The sequence below is a fragment of the Coccinella septempunctata genome, chromosome 2, assembly GCF_907165205.1.
Source record: "Coccinella septempunctata chromosome 2, icCocSept1.1, whole genome shotgun sequence".
Lineage (NCBI taxonomy): Eukaryota > Metazoa > Arthropoda > Insecta > Coleoptera > Coccinellidae > Coccinella > Coccinella septempunctata.
Genome location: NC_058190.1, coordinates 53,801,253 through 53,816,138, shown reverse-complemented (window position 1 = coordinate 53,816,138; position 14,886 = coordinate 53,801,253). Strand labels below are relative to the sequence as shown.

The 14,886-nt window shown below is 34.8% G+C and overlaps 4 protein-coding genes and 1 non-coding gene across 5 annotated transcripts; 2 read left to right on the top strand and 3 right to left on the bottom strand.

Moving 5' to 3' along the window:
* Nucleotides 1-55: 55 nt before the first annotated feature.
* Nucleotides 56-783, bottom strand: LOC123308643. The gene has a single exon (XM_044891402.1). The coding sequence runs from the start codon at nt 697-699 to the stop codon at nt 163-165; it is 537 nt and encodes a 178-aa protein (XP_044747337.1). The 5' UTR covers nt 700-783; the 3' UTR covers nt 56-162.
* A 221-nt stretch (nt 784-1,004) lies between these two features.
* Nucleotides 1,005-3,297, top strand: LOC123308639 (beclin-1-like protein). The gene is made up of 7 exons (XM_044891397.1): nt 1,005-1,228; nt 1,283-1,446; nt 1,498-1,649; nt 1,736-1,981; nt 2,035-2,308; nt 2,478-2,692; nt 2,928-3,297. Exons 1-7 carry the CDS (start codon nt 1,117-1,119, stop codon nt 3,049-3,051), a joined length of 1,287 nt encoding a protein of 428 aa, XP_044747332.1. The 5' UTR covers nt 1,005-1,116; the 3' UTR covers nt 3,052-3,297.
* Nucleotides 3,298-3,505: 208 nt separating this feature from the next.
* Nucleotides 3,506-3,578, bottom strand: Trnaa-agc. Its single transcript has one exon. It is a non-coding gene; the product is annotated as a tRNA-Ala (tRNA).
* Nucleotides 3,579-3,913: 335 nt separating this feature from the next.
* Nucleotides 3,914-5,077, bottom strand: LOC123307206 (cyclin-Q). Its single transcript, XM_044889427.1, has 3 exons — nt 4,990-5,077; nt 4,607-4,836; nt 3,914-4,538 (listed from the first exon to the last, which is right to left on the bottom strand). The coding sequence occupies exons 2-3, from the start codon at nt 4,826-4,828 to the stop codon at nt 4,002-4,004; spliced, it is 759 nt and encodes a 252-aa protein (XP_044745362.1). The 5' UTR covers nt 4,829-4,836; nt 4,990-5,077; the 3' UTR covers nt 3,914-4,001.
* Nucleotides 5,078-6,563: 1,486 nt separating this feature from the next.
* On the top strand, nt 6,564-14,886 carry LOC123306435 (cAMP-dependent protein kinase type II regulatory subunit). The gene is made up of 6 exons (XM_044888432.1): nt 6,564-7,033; nt 7,089-7,334; nt 9,500-9,779; nt 10,314-10,643; nt 10,711-10,901; nt 11,643-14,886. Exons 2-6 carry the CDS (start codon nt 7,121-7,123, stop codon nt 11,771-11,773), a joined length of 1,146 nt encoding a protein of 381 aa, XP_044744367.1. The 5' UTR covers nt 6,564-7,033; nt 7,089-7,120; the 3' UTR covers nt 11,774-14,886.

Below are 14,886 nucleotides of genomic sequence, written 5' to 3'. Positions count from 1 at the left end.
AGACAATTGTGAAGTATTTACTTCACTCCAAGTCTACCTGAAAAGATTTCCAGTATTTCAATAAATCTTTTACTAGCACGAGTGAACAGATTAAACAAAAACACTTGTTAATACCTTCAATATTTTACAATGATCAAGTCGAACTATATTTCACAAGGAGTCCTACATTTCTGCCTTTGCTGGCCCTTTGGTATAATTTCCAGGAACATCTTTAGCGAGAGTATAATCATACCCAGCTGATCTCAAACTGAAGTGGCTTCTAGTTTCCGGAAAGATTACAAAGCCATTATCTGCTCCATACTTCCTCATGTAGCCAAGGAAACCAAACGCTAATGCACACAAACATCCTGTGATCTGTTTTCTTCTCCATAAGCCAACGACTCCTCCAGCTGCCATACCTCCTACTGCCCAGTTCAATCGATCTGATTTCTGTCTTAGGGATCCCAGAAAATTACTTGTCAACACGAATGCTGTTGTACATCCAATGATGGGGAAACTAACGTAACCAAATCTCATCAAAATATTGACATAGCCTTTTGGTTTAGTCATTAACATTACATCTATAGTGGACAGTGCAAATGCAGATGCTGCGGCTGGCTGCAGGGTGTACCATAATTTCTTCGGTACATCTTCACCATCTGGCTTTGAAAAATAATCATATTTTGGAGCAGGAGTTTTCTCTCCTAATTTTGGATGCATGTTTTACTAAAATGGAAAAATACGAATGTTATGTAAAAGTAGACAGCCTCTGGCCAAATTAACCTTTTTCAATTTTTATTTTGACATGTAAATATAGGATACAAATGAACTACAGCAAATATGACAGAATAACTTTGCATTTTATTTACCAACAAAATAAAATTGACCATGTTTTCATCTGAAAATTATTAGAAATAACGATTCTTCAAAACACTTTCTTAGTGATGTGTGATATATTAAGCAGTGTCATAAAAAATCGGTCGATTAGAACTTGTTACAAGATAAAGAATAAATAACTTGACGTTGTCAAATCGTAGGTCGTGTGTAAAACATAAACATAAAAATAACAGCTGATTAGTATTTGCTCATTATTCAACTCGTATTTTTCTTGGATATCTCTACTATAAAAACGAAAAAATGTCGGAGGAAAGAACTTCTGTATGTTTCACGTGCCAAAGATGCTCACAACCCTTAGCTCTGGATGATTCATTTAGTAACATAAGTGAACATGAAAAGGCAGAACTGAATTGTGAGTCCATTGTATTATAATCTTTTGTTTCAATTTTACAATTACTTGTTCTAGTACCAGTACACAGCAATGCGGAAGTGGATTTGGAATCACAAATTGCCAGTTTCGATAATTATGTTCATCCCTTCAGATTATCAGAATCTGGTAACGGTGTTAATGGATTTTTATTGGTATCTGATGAAGATGATGATACCTCTCTTCCTAGTCATAAAGCAAGGGTAAAAATTGAAATTTTGAATATACTACTTCATTCTTATTGACATTTCTAGGTTTACACACAATTGTTTGATGTAATTTCTGGAAATTCTAATATAGACCATCCGTTGTGTGAGGAATGTGCAGATTATATGATGGAAATCATGGAACAGGAAATAGAAATGAAACAAACAGATCTGAAGGATTATGAGGCATATTTGAATAGGTTAGGCTTGTGCTTCAGCTTACTCCTATTTATTTATTTTACTATTAATTAGGTCTCTGATTCAAATTCTCAATTATCATTGACAGGTTAGAGAATGACAAGAAAGAACTAAAATTAGGTGACTTAGAAAAAGAATTGGCTGAGTTGAAGGCTCAAGAAGCAAATTTCTTGAAAGAATTGGAGTCTATAAATGTAGAAGAAATAGAATTAAAAGAGGCCATTGCTAAACAGAAAGAATTTGCTGAACAATTAGAGAAGAACGAAAAAAAATATTATAAAGAGCATGCCAAACACTCTAAGGATCTGATGCGAATCGAAGATGACGGAAGAAGGTAAGGATATTTCCTTTGTTCATCCATCTGTTTGATCAAATTTTTTTCCAAAGCCTTCAAAATTCAATGAACTTCACGACAAGTCATCTTGAGAAGTTGAAGAAAACAAATGTGTTCAACTCTACATTCCACATATGGCATAAGGGCCATTTTGGTACCATAAACAATTTTTGTTTGGGAAGGCTGCCTTTAGTTCCTGTAGCTTGGTCAGAAATTAATGCCGCATGGGGTCAGGCTGCTCTCCTGTTATCAGCGTTAGCCAGAAAAATTAATCTCAATTTTGACAGATACAGAGTTGTGCCGTTTGGTAACCATTCTCGTATTGAGGTAAATATGGTTAATGGGGTATTTATATACAGGATGTCCCATCTAGAGAAGTTTATGGTGAAATATTGGATTGGTGTGAAATCGAACTTACATTTCTGTGTAAACTTACACTTTTGCTGGGACACCCTGTATTTGAAATGTAGGCAGCATTACAGAATAATCTTTTAAGGTGATTGGCAAACAGCAAGAACTGCCTTTATATGGAAATGGAGGTGTGAGATATCTGTGGGACACAAAATTTGATAGTGCTATGGTTGCTTTTCTGGATTGTGTTCAGCAGTTCCAAGATGAACTAGCAAAACAGGGAAAACCCTTTGTTTTCCCCTATAAGATACATAGCAGCAAAGGAAAGATAGAGGATAATGGAATATGTTATTCAATCAAGTAAGTTACTTATTTCTGTCTTTATGAATTTCTCAAAATTCAAATTAGGGAATAGAAATAATCCCTCTAATGGAACCCTTATTAGCATTGAAATATTTTTTGCCAAAAACAGTTAAAACTCTCCCAAAAAAGAACATTTTTACGAGTATGTACTTGTATAAATCCTGAATGTTGAAATTTTTTGTTAGCTTAGCTGCAGATTACAGTTTTTACCAGTAATACGAACTTTTCGCAGGATTCAACTCAATTCTGAAGAACAATGGACTAAAGCCTTGAAGTTCATGCTCACCAATTTGAAATGGGGCCTTGCCTTTGTAACATCTCAAATTGGTACAGAAGGCGAGGAAAGTTATAAATAAGTACATTATCTCCGAACAAGTATTATCATCATTTAAGATATACTGGTATTATCAACTTGAAAATATACTTTTCATTGTTTGTACCTCATAAACAGTTCGAAATAATTAATTCTGAAGTAAAATTAAGTGTTCAAGAGATAAAACTATGAATAAGATGAAGTGTTACTCATTTTGTAATATTTTTTGAGTTAGAAATGATACCTTTATACTCCCTCTTTTATCCAAAATAAACGGAGTTCTTGATAAGCTCGAGTATATTTGTATAAAATATATTCGCCATCTAATACTTTTTGTTCTGCCAAGAAAGATTAAAGAAAATCTTTAATATTTGCCTTCTAAGTGGCAATTTCTTTGAGACAATACAACAAGACATACTCGCCCATTATCTGAACTTCAAACTCTGGAAATTAATACGTCTTATTGCAGGAAAAATCTAATCTGAAATTAAAAGTTTTGGAGGCGCCGGGCATCGATCCCGGTACCTCTCGCATGCTAAGCGAGCGCTCTACCATCTGAGCTACGCCCCCTGTGTTGACGGCTGTACGTAATATTGCAACTTAACCTATTGATTTCCTTTTTCAGTATTTTTTTCTCTCCATCACAGATTTTTTAACAATTACCTGGTATACTGTTTTCAACTCTTTAGTGAAAATAATTTACAGCATTGAATAATGTACTGAAAGGAATTACTTTACCTTCTTTTCACTAGGATGAGTAGTTAGCCACCACACATTTTTTGCATCATCTTCAATAGGTGAATGTTACTTAATCCTAGTGAAAGTCAGGTTTTTCTTTCTTAAATTAATGATGTGTTCTCATCAATATGATTTTATCATATTAATCATGAATAAAACGAAAAAAATGGTAGTGAATGAATACTGCATATATTTTCAAGACAAATTCATGTACATATGTTTACAAAATAAAGTCACAATTAGCCTATTTCTCGCTTATGCCAGTTCCAGTTCCCGATTGTAAGATTCCATGATTTTCTCCATAATTTCCCAATTTTTATCCTTCTGTAAGTCTTTACAGAATATGGTGAACCAAACTTCATCATTTTCTTCCATCAAAGGAAGTCTTATACCTAGGACTTGTAAAGCCAGAGAAATACATGCAATGGCGATGTGTTGAGGTTCATATTCTAAAATACTAGGATCATGATGGAAATCTTGCAGGAAAGCAGCAGATGTTCTAGCTAGGGGTGAACTGTTCCAGCTTTCTTTTCCAACCCAACCTTCCAAGGATTTGAGATAATGCAACATGTATTTGTGTGGGTGCACTATGGATACTTCAAACTTTAATACTCTCATCAATAATAATTCAGTTTGAACAATGCCATCTCTCATACTCCAATACTCTTCACCAATTTCTAGGGGACTGCTTCCTCTGTGTAGTGTATTATGAGCCACATTTATTATATCTCTTATTTTGAGTGGATCATCCTTTACTTTACCAGCCAAGTACAAAGAAGAGGCAGCAATCAGCTGAATACAAAATATATGGTTATTTTCACTATTTCCAAAAATTTCTAAATAGGGCCAACAGTACTTACAAAACAATCATAGTTTGTGTGATCAACCGATTTGAAAAACCTATGCATAAGTACAGCAGCTGTTGCGAGTGTTAGTGGTTGTGCATGTAATTTTATTCCACACTCGAAAATGAATCTTGCTGGGGTAAATCCTCTGTCAAAATCCAATTGTCGGTAGTCAGTAATTGGAGCTTTTTTCTCCTTACCCCTTTGCAATTCCATAACGTCTATTACGTCCTTCATTTTAAAATCTGAAAAACAACTTTAGAGTTACTTAAATCAATAATGTAAGATTTTTCTATGACTGGAACACATTTCAGTCGATGTTGTTAATTTAGGTTTTAAATTGAATAACCTAATAAGATAGGAAATGTTTTTAAACTTGACAAAACTCCTGGATATACCTTAAATTCAATTTATTTTATTATTACAAGAAATATTCAATATTAACCAAACAAAACCACACAAAACACAGAGTGTATGATATCATAGAATTATTGTTTATGTTTAATTGAGTCATAGAAATAAAAAAAAGAAGACGAAAAAAGGAAATTTTATGGCCGTTTGCACCGTTTCTCTAAACAACGATTAAATTCTTAAACAACGTTTAATTCCTTAACCGGGTTGCACCGTTAATAAACGTTGATTATAAGGCCCTTAAACGTCGTTTAAACTAAACGCAGAAATTTGCTCGATTAAAACGTTGATTGAAGTAATACTTCAAATTCGATTGACAACTTATCTATGTTGACAACTGTGTTTTCTATTTGTGTTGATATAAAATTCGAATTAATAATGGATGATTTGGAAGATGAGATATTACTTGATGATGATCTTGATGCACTTGGCAATATTGAATTTGGATTTCCCAGACGTTTACTCGGAGAAAAAATTATTTCGAAGTAATGGACAACCTCATTATTTTCAGAAGATTTCCTTTAACGAAAGAAACCGTGTCATTTTTGTTGCCATATATGGAGAATGATTTGGAATTTAATAATTAGTTATATTATAGAAATATAGATATTTCAGGAATAATAGTGTGGCAACAATAAATCAATTGATAACTACATTGAGGTTTTATGCTAGTGCTGGTTACTTGGCTTCTGTTGCCAATTTCATAAATGTAGATGTATCGACAGCATCAAGAATTATTGCTAAATTTTCATTAGCAATTGGTAAATTATATTCCGAATTCATTAAAATGCCAAAGATGAGGAAATAGTGCAAATTCAACAGTCCTTTCACACGAAGGCTTCTTTTCCTAGACTAATAGAATGTGTGGATGCTACTCAGAGTACTCATGTTCGCACTTCAAATTCGAAACACAACACCGAAACTCCAAAAGAAATGTTCGAATTTTCCACCTTGACAACAGAACTTTAGTCACAAAACCTTGAATTCTTTTTCTTTTTAATTTATCTTCTATGATGTGCTTGGCTGAAATTTTGAATTTTCTATGCTATAAATGGTGTTGCCAAACCTATCGATGATTAAAGTAAACAACGATTATGATTCCACGGTGCAAACCGTCAACCGCTAAGCAACGTTTAAATATTAAACATCGATTAGTTTAACCATGGTTACCAGCGAAACGGTGCAAACGGGCATTAGAATTATAAGTAATAATTGAACGACACAGTTACTACCAACTACCTAATAGTCTCTCGTAGTTCCCACTTTGAATTGTTGTTGATAATTCAAACAATGTTAAATGCAATATTTTATTGATTCAGAAATTTTTGTTTTGAAGCAGAGAAATTTATTTTCTATGGTTTCCAACAAATGAAGAGTAGAGTTTCGTTATATTTGAAAATTATACTAACAAAATAACGAAAAAACGAAATGTAATTCAAAAATCTTTTATACTTCACAAAAATTAAAGATCTTCAATCAATGGGTTAACCATCGGTTTGGCGATACTGGGGTTTGAACTCTGAAGAGTCTGGAGCCGGCTGGTTCTCGCTGATAGAAATCCGACGACCGACGAACGTTCGGCGCATACACAATTTTCTCCGATAGCCACCCTGTCAAATTTTCACTTATAAATGTAATATCGTATTGTGGAATTTTCATCTTGATAAAAATTTTTATTGCGTTCGGCCCAATGCCTCCTTTCCAAGATTGCTGTGAATAGTACACCGCTCGCGGACGAGTGAAAATTGAGTGCATACCTTACGACCTACTTATTTTCTTGGAAAGTAGTCCTTTGCTCCTAATCGTCCATTTTATCGCAGGGCTTGCCTGGGAAATTCAACGTGACTTAATTCGAGGAAAGGAACATTGCCTTGTGATCTCTAAACAATTGAAGGTTGTTAGGTTTTGACAGGTTTAGCAAATATGAGTGGAAATCCAATAAATTATTGAAATTAATGACAATTCTTTAGTGCTAAGCAGCTTATTCACTGATAAAACCAATCGAGTTTTCCACTTAAACACTCAGTTGTGGTAAGGTTTATATACTTTTTGTCCTAGTAAATTTTTCATTTTGGTTCATTGGCAGATAAATTGATTGTGTACTTTACGCCTTGAGACATGAGCCGCCCAGGTCAGAGAATTCAAGTACCTGATGATCTTCGTGAAGTTTTACTTGAATTCACAATTAGTTATTTGTTAGAGCAACCTGGAGATGTTGTTGAGTTCGCTGCTGAATACTTTAGTCGACTGAGGGAGACCAGAACCACTGCTTTGTTGTACGAAGGTGCAGCAATATCGCCTGATGAAGAGTCAACCATGTCTCGAGAAGAAGGTAAAATCAACTTCACAATCCGTATGTACAAATCAGATCCTTCTTTTCACTAGGAATCGTTTGTTTGAGCTTATGTGGCATATACAATAGGTATTCATTCTCCTAGTGTTTAATATGGAAATTTCTTTTCAGCTAAAAGACTCAAAATCAAACATTAAAAGAAGATTTTTCGGAACATGCTTAGCACTTGATAAATTTATAAACGTGTATCGATACCTTTGAGAATTAATAAAAGATACAACTTTCGTATGAGCTAGCTTCATTTCTGAGTTCGACAGAAAGTGCTCTCTCTTAATTTCAGTTCACTGAAGTCTCAAATTCTTGATCTCTTATCTTGGAAAGTTTGTGTCACCTGATTGTTAAGCAATTTGAAGTAATGAATACCTTATCGACCAATCTAAATCAGTGAAGAAAATTTGTATGCCACTATAGCAGCTGAATGATATTGACTCTTTCAAAAATTTTTTTCTCAGTTAATATATAGTACCAGAAAATTCAGCACAGAGAAAATGAAATCGAGTCAGACAGGTTATTTAGAGAAAAATCCGCAAATCTGCAAAAATTTTTTCAAATATTGGTACTGGGGTGAATTAATGTTTGAACTATTTTCCTAGAAAAATATAAAGCAGTGCATCTAACATAATTCTGGCCTGAAAAATATAAAGCTCCTGTCAGGACAATTCAATATCGAAATTGTGAAAACGGAATGTTTGTTTCATATTCAATTGAAGGATCTTTCATTGACGCTTTAGGAGATCGTATGAATACAAATCAAATAATGCGCTAGATCGAGATGTAAATACCTTGTCCCATGTATAATAACTCGTAAAATTGTTTAGGTAAACAGACGAATTAGGAATTGATGGCGATATTGTGTACACAGACAGAAATGCGCATAAAGAATGTGCTTGATTACTGTTCATGTTACCAAATATCAACTTATCTTCGCCGAATACCAAACATGTTTTTTTGTCGCTTACGTAAAATTTAGGACAGAGCGTTTTCCTAGGAATGTATAAAAACGATCGTTTCGAATTGACTAATGAATTCATCACAAAATATGTACATGTAGGATTAAATTAGGCCAATTTACATTTCCTTTATTAATATTTCTACCATGGACGTTTTGTTTCTTTTTCCTCGCGATTAATTATGCGGTCATAAATTTTTGCAGTTCACTACGGAACCGAATGTGAAAATAATTGTACAACAAACTTGTTTCAGTGCCGGATATTTATAGAACGACAATTATTTCAGAACTTGAATAGCTCCATTAATGACGTCTCATATTTGTGTTCCCTGTCGAATCTTCTCCGGGCTTTTGTGGAAATTCGATTCATCATGTGATTAGTTATTCTACGAAAACGTTACGTTATCTCTGTCGAGGCATTTTTAAATCTGGGGCACGAGTCCGAACAAAGAATTTGGGCACATAATGTGAAGTTTCTAGGTTCGCTATAGGAACTTTTTTCCTTGCAGTCTTGATTTAATTATTGTCAACTTGACGGACGATTTACGTGACTGGGGTCCGATTGCATTCTAAATTGGTTCAAAAATAAGTGTGAAAAAAAAAATCGAGGACATGATAAAATGGAACTGGGAATGTTCAATGAAAATTATGAATAATTTCATTCTGATAAACTGATAGTAATTGTAGTTATTACGAAGTAAGATTGAAATATTTGGAAAGAAAAAACTTTCTGAAAAGAAGATCACAGAACAAACAATCAAAATTAGTTGTGATCATAGGTGCTTTCCGGTCATAGACATAGAGACATGTCTCTATGTCTATGTTTCCGGTCAGGTGCGTAACACCTCGAGGTTTGACACGCCATCAAGGGCGTCAAAAACCATCGGTTGGTTACTGTGGGGCAGGAAAATCCTTTCTTAGAAACGGTACATGTAGAAATTTGACTGACCCACAGTAACCAATGACAACCAACGATTTGAAAATTCACTAAAGTGCTCCGACAGTAACTTCCGCTGGTTTTTTGTGAACCAATGGGATTGATTCATCTGAGCGCGGCCGTTTTGAACGCATTACAACTTTGATTTTTGAAAAATATTGGTTAGCTGTAAAATGAAGTCCAATAATGATAAAAAAACTCTCTTTAACCCTATTATAAAAATGTCTGCTCTTTCTATTTTTATTGTTGTTGTGGCAGAGCCTCCGATATCGAGATTTGCAACGCGACGCAAATCGGTCTTCGCCGAAACCTACGATCCAGAGGAAGACGAAGATGAAGGGGAGAAACTGGTTTATCCGAAATCGGACGAACAGAGGTCCAGATTGGCGGAGGCTGTTCGTAACATACTGCTCTTCCGCTCGTTGGACAAGGAGCAAATGCAGGACGTTCTAGACGCAATGTTCGAAAGGAAAGTGGAAGAGGGGGAGACTGTCATTACCCAGGGTGATGACGGTGATAACTTTTATGTTATCGAACAGTAAGTGATTTTTCTTAATTTTCCTCTATTATTTTCAAAAACGAATCGTTATTTTCAATCGTGAATGCCCTGACGAATGTTACGCCCATGTCGAGCTATCTTCACGTCCTCTCGGCGTTAGTTTCACAACGTGAAGTTAGCCGAACCTCGTATATTCTATGGTTTTCACCGATGACTTGTGAAATTTCGAATATTATCATTCTCGTGAATTTTTTTAGAATAATTCTGTTCACCGTTGATCGAATGGAACTTGCACTGGCGAAAATTCAATACAATACAGAATATGTAGAGAATTTTTCAACTTTTCCTGATGTTCGGCTACTTCGAGGTGTATCCATCGTAGATCGTGTAGTGAAGTTATCGAAAGCTTCGGATATTTCGCTACATCTACAACTTTCTAGGTCGAGTTTTTTCACGTCGGAATTCTCAGAATTTCCAGCATATCGTTCCAGCAAATATTTTGACGTTAATTTGACAGATTATAAAGAATTGTAAATAGCATAATTCATTCATCACGGTGTCGTCTATCAACAGCGGAATATATCACGCTTTGGTCGGAGAGCCTGGCCAGGAACCGAAACACATACACACTTACGAGCACAGCGGCAGTTTTGGGGAACTGGCCCTGCTGTACAACATGCCCAGGGCGGCTACCATCAAGGCGATCACAGATGGCGCCCTCTGGGCGATGGACCGTCAAACCTTCAGACGTATCCTGCTCAAATCGGCCTTCAAGAAGAGGAAGATGTACGAAACGCTTATCGAGAGTGTTCCGATGCTCAGCACTCTGCAGCCCTACGAGAGGATGAATCTCGCCGACGCTTTGGCTCCTAGAGTTTGCACGCCGGGAGAGAGAATTATTAGGTTTGTACTTTTGTGTGCCAGCCAGTCCGCTTAAAATCATCTTTTTTTTTTCCTTCTTGTTTTTCAGACAAGGAGACGCGGCTGACGGAATGTACTTTGTAGAGCAAGGTGTTGTGGTTATTAAAGTTTACGACGACAGCGGCAAGGAAGTGGAGATCAACAGGATCAATAAAGGTGGTTATTTCGGGGAACTTGCCTTGGTGACTCACAGACCGAGAGCTGCTTCGGCGTACGCGGATGGAGATGTTAAATTAGCATGTGAGTCTTTTTTCCCCTTGACAAACTTGATACGTCATTATATAGTGTATTCTCGCCTTAAAAACGATAATGAAATAAATTTCATAAATGCCGAAGCAAAAACACTCTGGATTGCTCAAGTAGTTGAATCTGATCTACTCCGCCTCCATGTCTGTGATCGGTTCTAACTTCAATTCAGTCTGCGTAAACGTCAAATATCTCAATTTTCTATGACGTGATCACAAAACATGTCAGTAATATCAAAATTCAAAAATTGCATAATCAGTTTTATAACATACCGCACTTTCAATCATTACCAACGGATAAGTACTATTAACCGTACGGCGAATCTTTCAGAGCCAGCTTATCCGTATTTTTATAGATTCTTCATTTTGCAAAAAACAATTCATTCGGATAGATGTCAACATGACATAATTTATGATGACAACTATAAACTATCGACAGTTTCCATGACAACGCTGAGAAATCGCACATTTTTGTGAAAATCGAGTTCGAGAAATGTCACATTTCGAATTTATCGTAAAATTCCATCGAATTCGAAATCGACTTGGAAATACTTGCGATTATTATTCGAAAATTTTGATAGCTTGGCCCAGTGAGCGCACGTTTCGCCCGCGTTTTTCAGTTATCGCAAGTTATGCTTGCGGATCATTCCCACGAATACCTGATGAATAGTTGCGTTCATTATTTATTGTCAAAATGTTGTTTCGTATGTATTTGATGATAGAAATCTTGTTGCAGTTTTGGATGTGGAAGCGTTCGAGAGATTATTAGGGCCGTGTATGCAACTAATGAAGCGCAATATCAATGATTACGAGGAACAATTGCTCAAAATATTCGGCTCAAAGCAAAACATGAGAGACATCCGATGAAGTGGGAAAACCAACCGAAAAAGCTCCCCTGGTTCATAAAATCCGCCTTTTTATTAATTTTAAATGGAATTCAACAGTGCATGTCTCTGGTAATCTGTCAAAGACGCTACTATAGATATCTAAGTCAAATGATGAAAAGTACACACAAACACACACAAAGAAAAAGCGCCAAAAAAAAAAAACGGGGTGGAAAGTTCACTAGTCATGTGTATATATAACATATATAAATATATAAATATGAAACGAGTAATATATCGTTGAACACGAGCCAAACGCTTTGTTGTAACGCCATCGATGGATGTGTTCCGTTGGTATATAGAGGAGTCCCCCTACTGCTGGACAGTGTGTTATCCTCCTTCACTAATAATTGTGCGTCCCTGTGTACTCATTCGAAGATGTAGTCATGTCCCCTCCAATCACCGACTAAGTGGCTGTTCCCCATTCGATGTTTCATAATTGTGTTTCGTTTGTTTCTAAACTTGAGTGTCCTTTTTGCGTGTTTGTTTGAACAATTTCCACAAGAATGGTCCCCCCCTCCCCCTAAAATTCATCTTTTCCCACTGTCAAGTTAATATTTTGTTGGTGATTGTTAACGAAAATGCTTGTAGATACGATTGACTAATTCAGTAGTTTGAGTTGAAGTTTTTTTTTTTTTAATTTTACCAGTAAAATTACCAAACTTTTCTCTGGTTTGAATTAGATTTTTTGAAGGAAAATTGAAGGGTGATGCGTGTGTGCCTTTAAAGGGAAATGTTCAATAATTTGGTCGGTAGATAATTGGAAAGATCCTGAATAACACTTTTATGATGCAGATTGCTTTGAAGAAGTCCGATTAAGGCATCATTGAGAATCCCTTCAAAATTTATACGGATGTACTACGTTGAAGTAGTTAAAAACAAATTGATTGTAATTTATTAGAATAGTCTTTTGAAAACCACCTTTTTGTAAATTTAGAACAAACACGTGAAAATAAATTATCTATTGTAACTGTAGGTTTGAAGTACCTAACGCTGCTAGAGCACACGGCTGTAGCAAATGGACATTTTTATTCAAATATCTCTGTACTGAATGTTGATTTAGTGTAAAGAGTTAGTTCATATTGAGACTTTCTGTCCAATGGTTTTTTTGGCATTAAGTTATCACTGATTTTAACAATGAAACTTAAAAATTTGTACTAGTAAAAATAATATAGTTTATTTTCATCTATTTATTATTTTGTTTTCGTTTTATTGTATATGGAAATTGATGTTTTTATTCCCTTCTTATTTAATTATTTAGTTGTTGTTATGATTTAAATTTTTATCAAGTGGAGTGATTCATGTTGTTTCATCGAACAAATATAGCCAAAGGATTAAAGGTCAGTGCCAATTAAGTTCCTGCCCCGAGGAATTTCTTGAAATTTCTTTGGTTATTTGCTCAAATGTATTAAAGTTCCATAACTTGTGAATGATACTTCTTTCACTATTGGCGATATACACGTTCATTATTTTCTGGATTGTTCATTGAAACATGCTTTAATTTTCGCGGAAATATGTCAGTACTAAAACTGATTTTTGTTTTTTTTGGAATGTTTTATTTCAATGCTCATTTAATGGAAAAAGTATGATAATAATATCTTAACATATTTATGCAAGAATTAAAGCATGAAATCCGGACAAATGAAAACCAAATCATTCCATTTTTTGAATCACTCAGTGGTATGTTCCAGAGTATTTATTATATTTATTTTATTGTTAAACGATTTATTTGCTCATTTTCACTTTGTTCCTCGTCTCTAGATTGTGTTCCCAGCGATGAAAATTCTTGTTCAGATCGAGAAAGGCTGAACATTAACAGTTATAATCCATAGTAGAAAGTTATGTGAAATTTATATGAAATATTTCATATGGAACAAGGATATTTTCACGATTATGGAGAAAACTATGCCGGATGGTGTCGTAGGCCTCTTGAAGTGGTGTTTTAAAACAATTTTCGCTGAAAAAAAAACAGTTGAAAAATTAGTTTTTTTGATCAAACTTTGAAGAATTTTTCGAGGATACCTAAATTTAAAACTACTTGCCCCTGCAACCTGAAAAGAATACAATTTTCTCCATATGTGTGAAGTTGGCCCGTCACTTTGATTTTCGTTTTTTTTTTGTGCTAGGTTTGTGCTGCTTTGTGCCGTTTAATTTTTTTCTATATTTCATACTATTCTCAAGATATTTAAGTGAAAAAAATCTCCAATTCAGTCAGAAGAAAAAAGTAAACGTTTGAATATGTGAAATTTTGTGATCTATAATGCCTTTACTAGATTTTAGTGGTTTTAGTAAATTCAGAATGAAGAAACAATTTCAACGGCGAAAACCAATTCAGCACAAAAAAATTTCGAAAATCTAAATGTGATTGGCCACGTTTTCCAAGTTGGCAGCGTCACTCATATCACTTAATTCGAGGTTAAGGTGGAATATACAATTACAGTCTTATTTTTAAGATGAGTATTATATTTCTGGAGGAATTTGTTGGACTAGTTAGATTTAGAGCCTTGGTAGTATAGAATGAATGTATCGTGAAGATTTTTAATAAGAAACAAGAAGAATTTATGCTGGATACTACAGGGTAATATTCGTTTTGTGTAATCCACCTGAGGAGAATTTGAAATTATTGTTCGGGCATCACGTTTCTCCATTATCCAAACTGTGATGAACTTGAATCTCCTAGTTCCATTGTTAATTTAAGTTATTCAAAAATTATTGTAGGACGTAACAGTATTTTTTTCAAGTATTAGATTCCAGAGTCTGACAAATTCTTCTTCGAATACATGTTAGATAATAGATAGATGGTAGTCTAAAGGCTTGTCTGTTAACTGTTCTCAAAAAGGTAGTTCTATGTTTTTTATGTGTTGTTTGTAAATTTGGATGTTTATTGTAACAATCTACATCCTTCCTTCAATCGATAGCACAATTCATATTAAAAGCATATTATAGAATTTAGCAGTTTACTTCGAAGAAGTAGCTGGTCGATACAAAACCTATTTATGGTAAGTTTTTGAAATTAAAAGACTGTCTCCTTGTTTAAACTGATGATCAAGCCTATGTCGATAATTCCCAAGTGGAATAATATATTTTCTTGCATTT